Raw genomic sequence first — 19,652 nt, 5'->3', positions numbered from 1 at the left:
GTGAAAGTTAGCTGCTTGCTTGTTGTTGGCTTCTCCCATTACATCACCAGGAACCAGCCTTTTTAAGGAAAAAGTAATGGTTTTTATCATGCTAAAAAGAAAAACACAACATTTTGCCTGTGGAGCCTTCTTAAAAGAAGAGAAAGAAGAAGACTGAGAAGAAGCAATTGGGATGACTACAGCATATCCAACAAAAAAGTAACTTCTGAACCTCTAAGACCTAGTAGTAGAAGAGAGCCATGATGACTACTAAACAGAATCAAAAGAAAGCTGTAAGCTATTCGATTCAAATAATTATGCAATGCACTGACAAAAAATGGGTGTAATTCTATAAGGCTGTAGAAACAGGTAAAAGGACACTTCGTCTTTTCACCATGAGACCATTACGAGACCGAGTGTGGAACAGTAGGTGGAGTTTTGACAGAGGAGGTGAATAGTGTGTGTTGCAGAGGGGTCCTTGTCTTAAATGTGGCTTGGCACAGGTGCTTGAAGTCCTTGAGAATGATGCGGCTTAAAGTTTTTGTCATTTACGGGATCCTTGTAATCTCCGGGAGACTGCAAAATACCGTTGCAAGGTAACAGATGCCAAGACCTCTGGGCAAACAGAGGTTTTTGTTTTTCTTTGTTGCTTAGAAAATTATGGAAGCCCGTTTCCGCCAGGGAGTAAAAAAATGCGCTGTGGTATCTCGCAATTACGATTTAGTATCTCTGAATTGCGACTTAAAAACTCAGAATTGCGACTTCATATTTATGATGTAAAAACTCAGAATTACGACGTCATATCTCAGAACTGCGACTTAAAAACTCAGAATTATGACTTTATATCTCAGAATTGCGACTTGAAAACTCAGAATTACAATTTGAAAACTCAGAATTCTGACTTTATATCTCGGAATTGCGACTTCGAAAGTCCACATTTAATTGTCTGTCCTTTTGTTATTGTAACAGATTCAGGTTCTAGGGCTGGTGCCCTCGCCGCTCCCACCTTAGTTCGTGCCTCACTGCATGGGCTCGGACCCAGGTCTTGCCAGCTGAGCTAAAGAAGACCTTCTTTTTTAAGTAAAAAGGGACATACAATGGAAATATGTAAAAAAGTTAAGTTTCAGCTTTTATAATTGTGAATTCCTCTGGATGTGAAGTGTCTATTTCTGTATTTTTTTTTCATATTCTGTCTGCGTTTTTGTATTTCTGGTGTTTAAAAACTTTTTTAAAAAGCCCACCGTCCACTATTCCACCCATGTACTATGGAAGCCTCACTGGCGGAAATGGGATTCCATAAAAATTCGTGTAATTGATTTTTATTAGGGCACTGTACAAGACAAGTCTTCAGATCTATATATCCTATGATCCTGTACGATTTATGAATATGGTGTAACGGAACGGCCGACATACAGGTTGTAAGATCTGGTTGCAGTGTGGTGACGGCACCGCCCTCCCCTGCGCATACCAGGGATGCTGGGCACCGAGGTTAAAGAAAGTGTTCTTTAGCTCAGCTGGCAAGACCTGGGTTTGGGCCCATGCAGTGAGGAACGAACTAAGGTGGGAGCGGCGAGGGCACCAGCCCTAGAACCCGAATCTGTTACAATAACAAAGGGACGGACAATGAAATGTGGGCTATTTCAAAGTCGCAAATGTGAGCTAAAACGTCGCAATTGCGAGATGTAGTATAAAGTCGGAATTCTGAGATACCAAGTCACAATTGCGAGATATCATAGCGCCTTTTTTTACCCCCTGGCGGAAACGGGCTTCCGTAGAAAATGGATGTGCAGAGATTTATTTTAGGCTGTGAAACTGGAATGATTTGTGTTTATGTGTAGTCTCAGATAAAGAAGGTTTGGGCACCTGAAATGATTTTTAAAAAGTCAGAAGTACAGTATTTGTCATTTCTACACAATCTAAAGAGGATCTTGAAACATCAAGATCAAAATATCAGGGGTTTTATAAAAAATAAATTAAACAGCATAAATAAAATGACATGATTGTAAATATTTAAAAAGTAACATTTTAATTTTCTATACACACAACATAGTGTTGGACAGATTTCCAAAACAGGTTGAGTTAGTTATTGGGTTAGTAAAAACAAAACTCTTGAAAACTCAATTTATTTGTTCATGAACATTAACATTCTTAATCTTTGCATCAAATTGCCTAAATTTACCCATTTATTCTGTTTGGATTTAATTACATTTAATTTCATTTTTAATCAATTTTTAATAGCTTACAAGAACCATAGACTGAAGGATTTAGTGCTGGTTGACTAAACGGTTCTCAAACAGAAGCATTTACATTTTTTAAAAACACTCTTAACAACCTTTTTATTTTTCCAGGCCAATACTGTACCAATTACTAACACTACTACAACACAGGTGAAAATTGACTAAAATGGGTTTGGAGTGGATACATGTATGTTTGTTGTTTTGATTTTTGTTAAACTGGGGCAACAAGGTCGCTCAAGTCTTATGGCAGAATAGTATTGTTACAGCTTTGGGTGACTTGAGAAGTGTCTCTTAGATTTCAGATAATGTTTGAGACACTGGGAAGAGTAAACACTTCTAACTTCAAAGCAGAGAGGATGTTTGGATTAATGATTGCAAAGGAGCAGGGCAGGAAGACACAGTATAAATTGAAATTAAGAGCACAGGAGAGAAAAAGGAGCAGGACAGAAAGACAAAAGAAGGAGAGCAGAGGGAGAAGAGAGAGGAGTTGGGACTTGAAGCCTGTGCCAGGCAAGAGCCCCTACTTCGTGATCATCCAAATCAGTCCTGACCGGAGCTCAGTATTTGAACCTTGTTAGAGAGAGCCTGCTATTCTGTGTTTTTAGGGAACTTGGGTTTCCTGTTAACTCAGTTAGAAACGTCTTTCCTGATTAGGGTGCATTTTATGGATAGGCATATGGGTTCCCCATTTATTTTGTGGCATCTAGGGCACAAATCCTGCAGCTGGCAGAGGAATCTTACTCCGTTGGGCCCCTGAGCAAGGCCCTTAACCCCAACTGCTCCAGGGATGCTGTACAATGGCTGACCCTGCGCTCTGACCCCAAGCTTCTCTCCCTGTCTGTGTGTCTGTGTCTCATTGAGAAAAGCTGGGGTATGCGAAAAGACTAATTCCTAATGCAAGAAATTGTATAGGGCTAATAAAGAAACATTATTATCTCTTGTGTGGCCTTTGTAGGCGTATTAAGAGTTAAGCAGTCTGGGGTTTTCTGGGTGACCAGGATGTCAGTTCTTTGAAGCACCTTGTTTATAAATACTATATATAGAATAACATGTTTTGTTGTGTGTTGTGTCACTGGCAATAGAGAAGGTCTGGCTGGGAATCCAATAGGAGCTGACAACTGAGCTCTGTACTGTATACAGTCGGCCATGGAGTATTTTGTGCTCTTCAATTATCTCTCTTAGGTACTGCACAGAGCTCTCCAAACACCCTGCACAAGGTCTTAGGAATAAAACTGAGAGAACCCAGGGTGACATCTGCGTCTGGCTTTTAAGGGGGAATGGAAATCAGAAACAGGTGCAGGTAATGGGGCAGAACAAGGAAGGGCTGGAGCCCCCTTAAGAGGAGGAGTAGCGATCGTGACATAGTCAGCATGTACCAGCATGTCTCTGGACTGTGGGAAGAAACCAGAGCACCTAAAAGAAATACCTGGGACGTGGGGAGAATATAGAAACTCCACACTCCGCATGAATTGAACCCAGGGCCCTAGCTCTGCAAGGCAGCAATGCCAACCTCTGTGCCACCATGCTGCCCTGAGCATGTTCTAATTTTGTGGATTTCTGAAATCCCAGCAATGTACAATGTTTAATTTGTTACATTAGTTAACAGTTTTCAACATCAAGCGTATTCAATTTATATATACCTGCAAACTGGATGAAGGCAATCATACAGTAACAATCAAAGGCAGAAAATCTGAGATAAACTTCTTTCACCCATTAAAGTGCAAGGTTGGGTAAATTGTTTGTTTCCTATAGGGATTTACAGTAATGAACTACCACTTACTAGTTATTTCTTTTGATTTCAGCCCTTCTTATCTGATCACAGCCCCCAGATTCTTGCGTCCTGCTGTCCCCAGCACACTGACGGTGGCACTTTTGAGGAGCCCTCCTGATTTTGTCAAAATCATGGCAGAGATCCTCAGTGGGAACTTCAGTTTGGTTAAAAGCGAAGCCACTTTTAAAGGAGGCAAGTAGGACATTTCGGAATAGGAAGTGAACGCATTGTGTGTGAGAAAGATTGTAAAAATCTGAGCTTAAAATGTAATAAGAGTATAACACTAAACAGTTTAAAATATTTTGAATGTAATCATTTATTCTTTGCAAGAAGATGTAGCAGAAAAATGTAGAAGAATACATTATGATCTCATTGCTAGCAGAAGCAGATAACAAGGTTTAAAGTTTAATATATTAAGATGGATTATGCTCTTCGGCCTCAAGGGTATTCAGTGTTGATGTTACCTACATTTTTCTTAAACATATCTTTAAACTGCTTTTCTTGTTAAACACAAGGCCCAGGATTTGACGTTTACCTTTCTTCTACAGTGCTTATGTTGCAGTATACTTTAATATGTAACACCAGAAGGGATGTTGAATACAATCTTGAATCGACATAACCTGAAATAAAAATTCCTTTAATTATCTTTAAAGAATGCTGCATTTTCAAATTCAGGAGCTGAATAATATGACAAATTATGTTACAAGAAGGATAAATGAAACACTTTTGGTAGCCTGAAGCTTTATCTTAACCTCTTTGAAGAAGACAACAGAACATTTACCCCCTTCCCTACCTATTTACTTGGATAATTTTGCAATTCTGCCTTGCTCATATGACTGAAGCCTTATATGGTGCCTGCAGTCTTAGAGAAAGGGCAGTGAAACCAGTGGGTTTAAACTTTCACACATTTTTTTTTCCTTCAAAAATCACAAATTGTAAAAGAAGCTTTGGTTGTTGAGTTTATGTTGCACTGGTTAGTTATCTAAATAGCATATATAGAAAATTAGAAGAGGATTCATATTGAAATGCTCCTGAAATCTATATAATAGATTGATAGTATAAAGTATATACAGTATATAGTATAATAGATTGATAGTATAGGTCTGCATTCATATATTCCTTCTTGCACTGTTATAGCATTCAGCTCTATTATACTGTATGTACAGTAATTAGAAATTAAATATCCCTGAAACAGAAGAGTGGAAGGGTTTGCATTCTGCAATGCTGTACACAGATGGTTTTACTCTACTTGTTTTACATGAAGATACAATTTGTTATTCCCTAATGTCATTTTCACAATTCAGAGTCATCTTCTTCTTGTCAGCAATCCTGTAAAAAGAAAAACTAACTTTTGAGAAATTTTAATAAATGTGTAAAATTGTGAATAGACAAATAAATAATTATTCATAAACATTAATCATAGAACAAAATTTGCGATTAAAAAAATAATAATTTATTGCAAGCTATTTTGTTTTGTTTTTGAAGGTTCAATTGGGATACTAGAGATACCTTCAGTAAGTATTGTTTACAGGTTCTTTTAAATGTTTATACCTTTTTGAATTTTACAAGAGCTCCATGTGTATATTTCCACCACATTTTGGCGCTTTTCTAGCTTTTTCTAGCTGCTTTTTTGTGCAGCAAAGGCAGTGTAGTTGATTTGATCTATTTTGTGAAATGTGTGCTGCAAAGCAGAACAAAAATGTTATCGTGGAATTATTATAACAAAAAAAGTTGCAAGCAACAATAATTGTTTTGTCAAAATGTAATCTTACAATTCCTTTCTCTTATGTATAAATACTTGCCTGCTGTCCACAACTCTGTGCACATCTTCTTTACTACCCTCCCTGCACCCCAGCTTCACATATGCAGCTGTCTCCCTGGCTCATTCCTTGTAAGTGAGAGGGCAGTGTTACAGCTCAGACCCTCCACCAGGGCTGTCAGCCAAATACAGTACGAAAGTATTAAGTATTCAATCGCCATATATATGTTAGCTTCGTTTGTTGTAATTAGGATTTGACTGCACTACTGAAAAAATAACTCTAGTTTTTATTATTATTGCCAAATTTGGTGGTGGTTAGCATTGCTACCTCAGTGTTGGAGTCCTGGGTTTGATTATAGACCTGGGTGGCTCTCTTCACTTATAATTAATAATAATAATAATAATAATAATAATAATAATAATAATAATAATAATAATAATAATAATAATAATAAATATAATTGCTTACACTTATATAGCGCTTTTCTGGACACTCCACTCAAAGCGCTTTACAGGTAATGGTGATCCCCTCCACCACCAATGTGCAGCCCCACCTGGATGATGCGACGGCAGCCATAGTGCACCAGAACGCTCCCCACACACCAGCTATCAGTGGGGAGGAGAGCCAATTCATAGAGGGGAATTATTAGGAGATCATGATTGGTAAGGGCCAATGGGAAATTTGGCCAGGACGCCGGGGTTACACCCCTACTCTTTTTGAGAAACCCCCTGGGATTTTTAATGACCACAGAGAGTCAGGACCTCGGTTTTACATCTCATCCGAAGGATGGCTCCTGTTTACAGTATAGTGTCCCCATAACTATACTGGGGCATTAGAAATCACATGGACCGCAAGGTGAGCGCCCCCTGCTGGCCCCACTAACAAAACTTCCAGCAGCAACCTTAGTTTTTCCCAGGAGGTACTGACTAGGCTCACACCTGCTGAGCTTCAGTGGGTTGCTAGTTGTGAGTGATATGGCTGCTTAGTTTGTATGTTTCCCCTTTGTTAGTGTGGGTTTCCTCCCAGGTGCTCTGGTTTCCTCCCACTGTACAAAGCAATGCTGTTGGTGCCCTGTCCAGGATGTACCCTGCCTTGCTCCCATTGCTTCCCTGTAGTCCTGTATGGGATAAAATGGCTAGAAAACGAATTGCCAGATGTTTAACTAAAAACGAATGCCCTTTTCTAAACCTACGCCCACAATCATTGCTACATTAATCTGACTTCACGCTTTTACTGTAATTCATCTTTCATTGGTTATGATCTGTCAATATTTTTTATTTTTTTAGATTTGTTGGTAGTTCTTTTCTTCTCCTTTTCCACCAGGTTCCCAAAGAAAAGCTGAAAGATAAGGCCGGTTATCAGCTTGTTGTGAGTGGATATGTTCAAAACAAGCTGGTTTTCACTAACAAAACTGAACTTGAGTTCAACCCAAAGAGCTTCTCTATCTTCATTCAGACTGACAGACCCAAATACAAGCCAGGGCAGAGTGTTAAAATCCGGGCTGTGTCTGTTTACCCTGACCTGAAGCCTTCTAAGAGCCAAGTAGATATAGGCATCAAGGTGAGTGAAAACACATCAAGTTCAAGTTTCAAGTTTCAAGTTTATTGTCATTACACTCATATACATGGTATATGGTATAACGAAATGCTATTTAGCTAGGTCTCAGACATAAGTAGTAGAAAGAGAAAACAACAACAACAACAACAACAATACAATTGTGTATCAAAAGAAAGACAGAGACAACAGGCAGTGTGCAAAAAACAACAACAGACGATGTGCAAAAAACAACAAAGATGGATGTGCTAACAAGAGAGCTAGCTCAGTTATTCCATTATAATAAAAATAAAACAGTGAGGAAATTTAAAGAAATTTTTTTTTTAAGTTTCCTGCCCTGGAAATAGAAAATTGGTTAGGAAAAAATGGTCAGGAATGACAACACATGACCATCCTCTCGCAAAGTAAAAACGTACAAGAGGGACTCTGAGGAGCACTCTTCTTTAACAAAATAAAATTGAGGAAATGAATTGGAACAAAAACAGTTCACGTCCTAAACACAAAGAAATTCGTTAACTTGAAAAAAAGTTTACTTCATATCCGGTATTTCAATTCTGATACCGTTTAGCAAGGAGATTTTCCACCGGTCCTAAGGAACGCCTCTGTGTGCTGATTTGTGATATCTCTCTTAACCTGATCTCTGATCTCTCAACCACTTGTGCTAATTGATGCTTTAATGTTCTGCTTGTTTCTTTAGATTATTTTTTTTCTGCACCCACTCCTTGGTTTGAATAATGTCCCTGACAACTGAAGCATGCAGACCTGTATGCAGTCTGTCTTCAACTTGCTTATTCAGCATTTATTCTGCTATTTCTCCCTAAGATATCTGCTCTTATTCAGATGACTATCTAATGGTGTTCAGAGAAATGTGTGAATTACAATATATCCGACACTCCCATAGTGAGCTTTTTGTATTCCTCCTGAAGATGTCCAATTTGTTATATTTTAAGCAACATACCCAAAAAAGTGAAGTTTATTTTACACTTACAACATTGCTATCTGTTTCTATTGTTTGAAATAAAAAAAAATGCAACATTTGCACCTATATCTTGCAATTGATGATAATGTTCTATTTGGGGTCCTTTAATAATGTTTTTATAATGATATTGAATGTTTTTGTTGGAACAAAAATCAGAACACATTAAAGATCTGCAGGACTAGTTTGCTATCAAATACCTCTCCAATCTGCCCTTTTCTTCATACCTATTTACATTACTATCCCACCTCCTTTCACCTTTCTGTTCCCAGCAAACAGGGAACGGTCACCATCTTGACTCACCGGACTGCTCTGACTTAGGAAACAAAATGGTAGACCTTGGCTTCCTCTACAGTTTATAGTTTTGGGATCTGTTTTCCTGCCAAGTAGTTTAACAGTCAGAGATTTTAACAAAATACTTGCAAAAGACCATAGTATGCCATTTACATGACAGATTAATTAGAATTTGGGTACTTAAGGTGAAAAGTCATAGAATTGATTTGTTTTATGTAAATTTGGTACATTCGAACACCTAATCACCGTTCATGCTTTACAAAGTAAAAATAATATTCGTTTTTTTTTCCGACAGGATCCTCAGGGAAATTTGATACAACAGTGGCTATCACTGGATAGCAGGCTGGGGGTTGTATCACAGGAGTTTCATTTATCCGAAAACCCTCCCCTTGGCACGTGGTCTATCGAAGCTTCTGGAAATGTAAGTCTGAACCAGACTAAACCGCAGTGTATAACACTGAAACCAATACTACGCTTGCATCTGTTGTGCTGTTTTGAGTACTTTAGTTTTATATCTCAAAATAATTGACTTTCAAGTTTGTTTTTCCAACTTCATTTTTTTAAGTTATTTAGAACAATAATGGAAAAATATTGCATTTAAAGCACGAGACTTCAGAGATGACAGAAAAGTCATCATGATTGTGATGCATTTTCTGTCTTTCAGGGGGTGCTGTCAGTAAAGAATTTCATTGTTGCTGAATATGGTAAGGTGTTTTTCAGTGTGGCTGCAAAAGCACAGTCCATGCCAATAGGTATTATTCTTGACAGGAAAGGAAACAATGTAGGGTGTAACGTTTTCCTTAGGCACTGATTTGTAACCTCTTTAGTTTCAGGTCATTATAGAACTAGAAACAAGGGACAGGGAAGAATTTGAAAACTAATACTCAGTTTTCAGCTTAGAGCCTTAGTCTTGTTTTAATGTAGGGAGGAAACACATTCTTTCATTCCTATGAAATTTAAGCAGTTCGTAATTTCAACAACATTAATTGGCAGACTTTGACACCAGTCTAAAGTACAGTAATTGACTTGATCAAAGACTTGCTTGTTATAAATATTAATAAACTTTATTTTATATACCGCCTTCAAAGGTGGCTTCTCAGATTGCTTTACAGAATGACAACAACAATAAATAAAAATAATACACAAGAAAAAACACAATTACAATACATAGAGGAGACCATGGATGGTAGTACTAAGAATAGTAGGAGCAGAGGGGTAAAAAGTGGCACCAGTTAAGTAAAGGCTCTTCTAAAGAAGAAGGCTTTGAGTCTGGATTTAAAGGAGTTTAGAGAAGGTGACTCTCTGATATTCTTGGGGAGAGAGTTCCAGAGCTTGGGGGCATAGCAGGAGAAGGCCCTGTCACCCATACAATGTAGACGGGCTTGGGGGACAGTAAGGAGACCAGAATTAGAAGAGCGAGGTTGCGAGGTGGGGAGTAGGGCGATAATAGTTCAGACAGGTATTCAGGTGCCAAGCCATGCAGAGTCTTATAGGTGAGCCTTTTGTCTCTATGAGAAAAATATGATTATTAAATTGATCTTTGCCATTTAATGTTATATTAGCTTAGAATATTTTCTTTTTTTCAAATGTTAATTATGTTGTTCACAGTGGTCCCCACATTTGAAGTATTGATACAGACACCTTCAGTGTTTAATTATGAAGATGGCGTAAGTGGGACTGTCACTGCCAAGTGAGTTTTAGATACAAGAACTGTAATGGTCTTGTTCCATCTGCTGTTTGCTCTAAGAAGATGACTGTTTGGAATATAAACTTTAGTGTGAATCACCTTTGCACTTCATGATATTTTATTTGCACTTCATGATATCTCGTGCTTCCCACATTTTTGCATGATTTCATCCTCTTGTTAAGTTTCTTATCTTGTTATTTTATTATTAAATGAAGTTATTAACATTATGTTCTGAACTTAGGAATACTTTTATTTACAGGTATACTTATGGAAAACCTGTGAAGGGAGTAATGACAGTCACAGTTTTACTGAATTACTTTAATATAAAGCTCCCTTTAAATAAAACCATGGAGGTATGTTTCCTTATTCTATCCGTACAAGAGTTCATCAAGTTTGATTTTTGCCCTCGTGTCTCTAATTGTAGAGGAATTATTGCCATGATCATGAGTATATATTTTTTATTGGTATGCAATACATTTGCATTTTAAAAAAGCTTCCTAAATTTGTTATTGTTCTGTTTCATTCAATTATTTTCATAAATACTGAGTGTATTTCCTATTATTTCAGATTGATGGTTTGGCTACTTTTAATATCACATACAAAGACTTTGCTGATTATGATAACCTGTATGCAGGAATTCTGGAGGCCTATTTTCCTGATGAGATAAATGTCCTAATAACTGCCTCTGTTAGTGAGCATTTGACTGGTAAGCAAAGTAAATTTAATATTTTTATTTTTGTATACAGTACAGTACTGGTAGATTTGCTTCCATTCTACATATCTTCAGTGGAGTTTTATTATTTTTTGTCCACACAGTTGATTATTACATTTAAATTACACGTTTGTGAAGGTTTTGTTTGAAAAAGGGCAGTCATTGTGTGTCTTTGAATGCAGAAGTATCTTGTTTCAAACTCATTGACTCTTATTAGTACTTCTCTTATCTGATACATGTTGCTAATATTGTGAACACCCAAGTGAAATACTCACTTTTTCATGATTGTACCCAATCCAATTTACAATTAAAATATATATTAGATGCATTTATAAACTTCAGGTGAAATTGTTTTATTACTGTTGGCTTACAATCGTTCTTCTTTTCTAGGAATTACTCAGAGCACCACATTGAATACCACAGCAGTTAGAAATAAATACCAACTGAATTTTTATGGGTATCCTTTTGACTTGAAACCATCTTTAAACTTTACAACATATGTAAGTGAAGTCTTTACTGACAGAACATATGACATCCTTTACATTTTTTTAACACTATTTCTTATTTTGATCCAGGTCACCTTTGTTCGAAAAACAAAAACTGATATTATGAAATAAAATATTACATTCTTGAAGGCATTTTCACCAATGTTGCCTATAAAGAGAATATCATTTATGAATGTCCTGCTCAAGTCACCTGTCTCTAGAAAGACTTAGCAGATTCATAAAAAAACAATTTTTATTCATCCGCCAACAAATATGTTTCAATGCTTACTCTTGCAGCTTAAAATATCTTCATACAAGCCCCTGACTCCAGAAGAGAGAAGAGACAATGTGACAATCTCTATACGAAAATACAGAGATAACTACTGGGATTGGGGCATTGGGATCTTCCAATCCAGGACAAATAACTTTTCAGATTTTTCTTATAGTACAGAAGTACCATCTGAAACATATGAAACTGTGAGCTATATGGTTCCTGAAAATGGAATAATAGCAATCAGATTTCAACTGCCCGAAAAAATCTACAGATTAAGCATTCAGGTACGGATAATTTCACACTTTTAAAAATCTGATAAAGCTTTCTCAGAATGGTCTGTAACTATTTTTTTAAAGCTAATTCCATCCAAATATCCAGGCCGACTGCGAATTTATCAAAAGCTCTGTGTGAAAATGATATTTATTAAGTCATTTCTTTTCCTGGTAAACTAATATAGTGTATAGCTGTGTGAAATAGACATTGTATGCATTCTTATTACTGTTGCCACTTTTCTGCCTAGGTTACTTGGTTGCTAGTAGTTAATTCATCTGAGAATGCATGCAACTGTTCCATGAAAGAAGCTTTGAAAAACATGACTGGGCAGCTTGTTCCAAACTCACATAACATAATTAATTACCAGAGTGGCATTTCCTGATAATTTGTTGGCATTGCACAATGTAATTAACAATTATTTTCTACTCCTATCACATACATTAAATTACTTTGCCATTTTATACTGTATATAACATTGACTTTAGTGACTATTCATCCGCGTTGCTTTTTGTTGAGGATGATACTACTGCCGTGGGTGTATGGTGATGTCATGATCATGTGAGACCTGAGCAGACCCATGGTGCTAAGACACATCAGTTTACTGAAGCAGTTTCCAGGCTATTGAGATACAGCTGTTTGCTATGTCATTTGATGTGATGGCAAGATACCCACTCTAAAGACGATGCTTAATCAATCCTGTTTTGTGATTTAGCATAATTTGAAGAAGCAGGGAGACCAAAACATTGTTTTATTCATCACATTATATAACTGGAGCAAAATAATCTACAGTAATTAACCACCGTAAGTGCTACATCTGTAAGTGCCTTTGTGATGCAGTATATACTGTATATATATTTCTAGGCACAGCTCCTTCGTAGTTTTGAGATCCTGGACTTATACCAAACATATCAATCCCCTAGTAAATCCTACATCCAGTTAAAGAAGGACAGGTCTGATCTTAAGGTAACTTCTGACATTTACTGTAAAACTATAACTGATGAAATGTGATGTAGAGCATAAATATATAGTATATTATTAATTTATAATATTAATATTTCTGAAATTGTTGAAGATGAACTAGTATTACTAGTAATATTGTTATCGGTATGAATACACCATGTTTATGTATGGTTGAATCGTTTTGATAGCTTTAATTACAAAACACTGGTAATTAAATGTGTAATAAAAGTGAATTTGTTTGAACTCTTGAGTGTGTGTGAAGCTGTTGTTGTTAGGAATGTGAAGTGTATAATGTGTCACTTGTATGCACATATACTCATCCAATATATGTATTATTTTGTTTTAGGTTGGGATTCCATTTCGGATAACTGTTGAGAGCAGTAATCCATTAAAGGAGTTACACTATTTGGTAAGGTGTACTTCAAATCGCATTGTCAAATACAGAAAATTCAAACTCAGAAAAAGAAATAATTGTACATTTGTCTACCTTGCGTTGTCTTAAATTATATCAAGTTATATCAAAATAATTTGCCAAATTCTGGTGGTTATTCTTTTATTTCAATAAATAATTAATAAATTCTGTTACAAAGTAATTTTCACGTTAATAAAAGTAGAAAACTGTGCTTATTTGCACAAGCCTTAAGTAAATTATTGTTTGGTCTTCTCTTCTTTATCAAAAGTGGGAAGAAATGTATCAATTTAATATTATTTCAATTACTTAATTTTTTTTATTCATGTCAATTTTAAAAGTTGTTGTCAATTCATCAAAATTGTAGTATTAACCAAAACCTAATTTGAAATATCCAACCATCTAACGTCAGTTGTTTCAGAACCTGATGTAACTCCACATTGATTCCTCAGGTTACATCGAGAGGAAAAACGCTGTCGGTTGGCAAACTGTCCAATGCTTCATTCACCTTGATCCCTGAAGAGTCCTGGGCTCCACTTGCCTGTATCATTGTGTATTATGTTCGGGACGATGGAGAAATTATTAATGATGCACTTAATCTTCCCATCGCTAATGTCTTCAAAAACAAGGTGACTCCTTTTTTGCATGCATGCCTAGTTTGAAAAAAACAATCTTTAATTTACATTCAAGATTTCTAGACACCTTCAACTCATCTCTATCTTTCCAGCTCCCCCTTGATTAAATCTGGGGGTTTGAGCCTTCTTGTCCTTAACCAAGTGGGCTAAGCCAAAACGTATAATACTTTTGATTATAATTCATTAGATTTTTGGATGTTACTATTCCTTGTGAGTTTTTTGTGGTTTGATATGGATCATACAGAGATTTCTTTCTGAAAACTGCACTGGTGATCAGGTTTCTTTGAGGTGGAGCAAAGCACAAACAGAGCCCTCAGACAAAGTCACTCTGGATGTGTCTGCGGCCGAGCCCAACTCCTTAGTGGGACTTTTGGTGGTTGATAAGGGCACACAGCTGCTTGGGTCTGGCAATGACATCACACAGGACACGGTGAGTGAGGTCGGTCTTGTTATCAGACAAGCACTATAAACAAGTTAAAAGCAGGTATAATTTTTGGAATGTATGGTTAATGAATTGATCGATGAATAATGAAAATCCAAGCTTGTTGAGCCGTAGTTACTACACTTTCAGATTTCCTCATATTGTTAACACTGTGCACTTCTGCTGAAATTCCTATTATACATAAATCTGTCTATTAATTAATAATTAATTGCTTACACTTATATCGCGCTTTTCTGGACACTCCACTCAAAGCGCTTTACAGGTAATGGGGACTCTCCTCCACCACCACCAGTGTGCAGCCCCACCTGGATGATGCGACGGCGGCCGTAGTGCGCCAGAACGCTCACCACACATCAGATATCAGTGGGGAGGAGAGCAGAGTAATGAAGCCAATTCATAGATGGGGATTATTAGGAGGCCATGATTGGTAAGGGCCAATAGGAAATTTTGGCCAGGATGCCGGGGTTACACCCTTACTGGGATTTTTAATGACCAAGTTAGTTATTAGTAGTCCTAATCTTTGATTAACCTGTTATGGTGTTTTTCATTGTTCAGGTAATGTGTGTTTTTTAACATGGTACTTGGTTATTTATTCTCTCAGGTTACAGAAGAACTGACTACATACAATGGAGAAGAACATTCCTATCTTCCAAAAATGAGCATTGGCCCCTTTTCCGTTTTCATGGTATTATTGGCATACAGAAATGCTATTTTTTCTATATAAATGCATGTTCTACAATAACTACTCTGGACTCAATTCATGTCTGTTTTCAAGAGTTCAAGAGTCTTATACTGCTAAAGGAACCAAAAAGCCACAGTATTAAAAACTTTGAGAATGGTAACTAAGGATAAACAAAATGATTAAAGAAACATGCTCATTTCTGTTTTTTAATGCAGCTCCAATGGACTGCAAACAACCACTATTGGGGAAAAATGGAACCTCTTGTTAACTAATCACACCACTTGTTTCACGTTCCTGAACTGCAACTGGATAATACTGTAAATATGTTTCAAAGTCTGTAGACCAGAAAGCAGTAGTTAGCAATACAATACAATGAGCAAAATATACTGAATGGTTTCTTAATTTTATAAATAATAAACCTCTGGATGGCCAGAATCCAATATATATATATACATAAATTTAATATATGTATTTTAACATGTAACATGTAAACTTGTTTGTAGTAGACAGATGTTTTAAGAAGCTGCAGTTTCTAGTGATCTTTTTAAGAACTTGTCTAAAAGAGAGTTGATTTATTGTATATCCACAGAGTTGTAACCTTGTGGTGATAACAGATGCTAACCTTTCAGACGACATCGAAGGTTATAAACCTGAATTTTGTAAGTCAAAAAGCTTACCTTTCAGCTTTTGGAATTCACAGCGAACTATTTACTGTGTGCTAGAGAACAAATTCTTTGGGTGTTCCATCATAGTATGGAAAAACAATCTTTTCCATAGTAATCTATTGGAGGTGGTACAGCATAATGATAAGCTTTTGAACTTGTAATTGACAGGTTGTGGGTTCAAGTCCCTTTTGTAGAGGTTGTTGCTGTACCCCCAAATCCAGTTGATCTGGTTCATCCAGTGGTACTATATAAGTTGGAACCATTATCTCCAGTAGGGACAGCAGTGCTTAGGGTTCTGGACTTGTAAAAGGTTTAAATACTAGGTGAGACACTGCTGACACTGCTGTTACGCCCTTGAGCAAAGTGCTTCACCCAAATTGTCCTTGTAGAATATCCAACTCTATAAATGGATGCAAATGTAAGTTGCTCTGGATAAAGGCAACAACAAAATAAATCAGTAAGAGTGCATCAGATTTAATATTTCCAGAACTTGCTCTAATAGATTACTTGTTAATAGAGAGTGCATCCTTATCATGATCACCTTTAAAAAACCTCTGAAATACATTCATATAATCATCATCTGAATATGAATATATATTTTGTCACTTCAGTAATGCCTGAGATAAGACAGAAGCATATACAACATTTCTAATGAAATGAACTGTTTGAGCTGTGTTGTCTATGCTGTCCGTACTGCACATAAGCAGTGATGGACACAGGTCGTAATAAAAACACTGTCTGTTACACAGTCGAGGAGATTCTGCAGCCTTTTGAGTCCAAAGCAGCACAACCACTGGAACCAAGAGTTCGCAGCAACTTTCCAGAGACATGGATCTGGATGGATTTCAACACAAGGTGAATTATAGCTTCATGGAAATAAAGCAGGTCACATTACATGTAATTTTAAGTCACCGTAAGCTGAAGAATAGATAAATGTTTCTTGTAAATGGACTTTAGATGAGTCGCAAAACCAAGATAAATGTTTAATGTTCTTTGAGCTGCTGTATAAATGGAGTTAACATTGAAAGTTCAGGAAGACGAAAACACCTCTACCAGTTGATAGTCAGATTTCCATACAAGTCAGATTTCCTGCCCTGTGATCAATGTTGAGAGACCCTCCACCATCCCCATCTGCCACCACTGCAGAGCACACCCCTTGATTCACCTTACTGAAGGGGCCGGACACGTGGTCACCAAGCGTGTTAAAGCCAAAAACTAGGAGAAATTTGTTTTGTAGATACTCACGACGTTATACCTTATCAAATCAAACACTGACCCGTGTTTTCGCTGCACCCCACACCCTGAAAAAGAGTTATACATTGGTAAAACCCAAGTATCTCAATTTCTGTGCACTTTTATGTGAGCATCAGATAATCTGTCTATTCCATTTATTATGTTTTTGACTTTACAGTAGGTGCATCAAAGTGCATTGTTTCTCCATGGATCTTTAGTGACGAATCCTAGTTTTCAAAAACAATCTGACAAGCTTTTTAAACTAATTTAACTCCTCAGACTCTTCTTTAAAGGAAAATAACAGTGGTGGGAAGTTTGGTTCGCTTTGCTTAGACACTAATGCACAGTGTTTCATCATTGGCGTTCTTGATTCTAAATGGCACCAACCTGCTTCCCAATGAAACGATTGTGTAAGAGGATTAGTAAGGATTTGAACAGAGAACAAGGATTACAGTTACAAGGATTATACAACATGGTGATATGACCTTCTTTTTCATATTTTTTTAGTGCATCAAGAAATGGGAGCCTGACTGTGACAGTGCCTGACAGTATCACATCCTGGATTGCAAGTGCTTTTGTTATCTCGGAGAACTTGGGCTTTGGACTGAGCACTGCTCCTGCAAATGTAAGTGCTGTCCTGAAGTATGCTCCTTCTTTTTATACTTTGGATCCATACCATGTTAGTGTCATTAGACATAGCCTAACCCTCCTACCGGTTGTGTGTATCTTTTGCAGCTTGAGGTTTTCCAGTCTTTTTTCTTGTCTCTGAATCTGCCATACTCTGTCATCAGGGGAGAAAAGTTCATCCTTGAAGTCATCATCTTCAACTATCTCGAGCAGCCACTGGAGGTAAAACAGCAGCCAACATGTTGTTCCCATTTTAATTTACATCTTACAGTCTTCATTGATTACTAGAGCAACCTATATTTAATTGGATTTGTTTCCAAGATTAATATCTGCATTAATGACATCATTTTAAATCTAAGAATACTATCATCTTGAAAATAATACAGGTTTGAGGGGGAGCCAGAGCCTGTCCAGGCAAACAACGGGTACAATGGGGGATGTATCCTGGACTGGATGCCAGTCCATCGCAGGACTCACACAAGTACAGACACGCACACACTCACACCGGGGCCAATTGTCCCGGAAGCCAATTAACCTACCAGTATGTCTTTTGGCTGTGGGAAGAAACCCATACAAACCGGCAGCCATATCAACTGCAACTCACAACAGGCAGCTCACTGAAGCTCAGCAGGTGTGAGCCTGATCAGTACCTGGAGTGGAGACTCCTGGGAAAAACTAAGGTTGCTGCTGGAAGAGGTGTTAGTGGGGCCAGCAGGGGGCGCTCACCCTGCGGCTCATGTGGGTCCTAATGCCCCAGTATAGTGACGTGGACCCAGTACTGTAAAAAAAGTCGGCATCCTTTGGATGAGACATAAAACTGACGTCCTGATTCTCTGTGGTCATGAAGAAGGGTGTTTCTTGGAAAGAGGATAGGCGTTATGGCCAAATTTCCCCTGGCCTTTAAAAATCATGGATTCTTAATAGTTCAGTTCATTGTCATGTGCACAAGTGCAATGAAATGCTTATTTGCATGTATGTTCCAATACAAAGACATTAAGGAAACACCAAAAACATAAACGCAGAACAGCGGCAGCAACAAGAAGTTAAATTACATACATCTTAGAAAAAAAACCCATCAGTGTGTCTAATCCCCATCTATCAACTGGTGTCAAGGCTCTGTTCTCCTCTCCACTGCTAGCTGGTGTGTGGGGAGCGTACTGGCGCACTTTAGCTACTGTCGTATCATCCAGGTGGGGGCTACACACTGGTGGAGGTGGAAAGGAGTCATCCCCATTACCTGTAAAGCGCTTTGAGTGAAGTGTCCAGAAAAGCACAATATCAATGTAATTATTATAAATCCAGGGATATACAGATTCCAATTGAATAGCACCCCAGGTACAGAAATGAACCCAGGGTCCCAGCTCTGCAACACAGCAATGCTAACCACTGCGCAACAGCGGCAGTACAAGTTTTCTCTGTTATGCACCAATGATATAATCTCTTTGAGGAGACTACGGTTTCTGTGCTATATAATACTTTGGTGTCTGTAACTAAGATATTTGTTTCTTTGTTCTTTTTCTGACAAATGTCCACAGCACATGTGAATGATCCTGTCAGCTCACAGTGTCTTTCTTTTCGTTCAACAGGTTATGGTTACTGTTGCACCAAGTGCTTCTTTTGATTTTCTCTTTCCTGATGTTGAAGGCATATCAATGCCCAGCAAACAAAAGGTGTCTGTAGCCAGTCGGGATGGTACCTCAGTTCTATTTCCCATCAAACCCAAAGCTCTTGGAGAGATCCCCATCTCTGTGAAAGCAATCTCTTCTGTTGCTTCAGACGCAGTCATTCAGAAAGTGTTGGTTAAGGTATCTGCTTTGTTTCATTTCTAAACGTTTCTCTCATTGAAGAGATACCAGGTCGTACGTTATTTAATGTGAGATAAAAATGCGACATATTAATGTCATAAAGGAAGTTCAGTTTTATTGCTGTCTATCAATTGCCCTTTTGGGAACATACAGATTACAAATGGCAATTTGGCTCATCTAACTCATTTGGTA

At 37.5% G+C, this 19,652-nt stretch overlaps 1 protein-coding gene across 1 annotated transcript in view; it reads left to right on the top strand.

Annotated features, from left to right (window-relative positions):
* The first annotated feature begins 406 nt into the window (after positions 1 to 406).
* The window catches only part of cd109 (CD109 molecule), a 36,208-nt gene continuing 16,962 nt past the window's right edge, over positions 407 to 19,652 (top strand). Inside the window, exons 1-21 of the mRNA XM_069196723.1 lie at positions 407 to 575; positions 4,019 to 4,179; positions 5,473 to 5,501; positions 7,071 to 7,307; positions 8,867 to 8,992; positions 9,236 to 9,275; positions 10,180 to 10,261; positions 10,518 to 10,611; positions 10,826 to 10,964; positions 11,361 to 11,470; positions 11,753 to 12,013; positions 12,864 to 12,965; positions 13,309 to 13,371; positions 13,824 to 14,000; positions 14,284 to 14,436; positions 15,050 to 15,133; positions 15,720 to 15,789; positions 16,545 to 16,650; positions 17,536 to 17,653; positions 17,764 to 17,877; positions 19,242 to 19,460. Coding sequence (XP_069052824.1) covers positions 502 to 575; positions 4,019 to 4,179; positions 5,473 to 5,501; positions 7,071 to 7,307; positions 8,867 to 8,992; positions 9,236 to 9,275; positions 10,180 to 10,261; positions 10,518 to 10,611; positions 10,826 to 10,964; positions 11,361 to 11,470; positions 11,753 to 12,013; positions 12,864 to 12,965; positions 13,309 to 13,371; positions 13,824 to 14,000; positions 14,284 to 14,436; positions 15,050 to 15,133; positions 15,720 to 15,789; positions 16,545 to 16,650; positions 17,536 to 17,653; positions 17,764 to 17,877; positions 19,242 to 19,460 — 2,559 coding nt within the window. The 5' untranslated portion in view covers positions 407 to 501. The remainder of the gene's footprint in view (positions 576 to 4,018; positions 4,180 to 5,472; positions 5,502 to 7,070; positions 7,308 to 8,866; positions 8,993 to 9,235; positions 9,276 to 10,179; positions 10,262 to 10,517; positions 10,612 to 10,825; positions 10,965 to 11,360; positions 11,471 to 11,752; positions 12,014 to 12,863; positions 12,966 to 13,308; positions 13,372 to 13,823; positions 14,001 to 14,283; positions 14,437 to 15,049; positions 15,134 to 15,719; positions 15,790 to 16,544; positions 16,651 to 17,535; positions 17,654 to 17,763; positions 17,878 to 19,241; positions 19,461 to 19,652) is intronic.

This window comes from Lepisosteus oculatus, chromosome 2 (assembly GCF_040954835.1).
Source record: "Lepisosteus oculatus isolate fLepOcu1 chromosome 2, fLepOcu1.hap2, whole genome shotgun sequence".
Taxonomy (NCBI): domain Eukaryota; kingdom Metazoa; phylum Chordata; class Actinopteri; order Semionotiformes; family Lepisosteidae; genus Lepisosteus; species Lepisosteus oculatus.
This window is presented reverse-complemented; position numbering and strand designations above follow the sequence as displayed.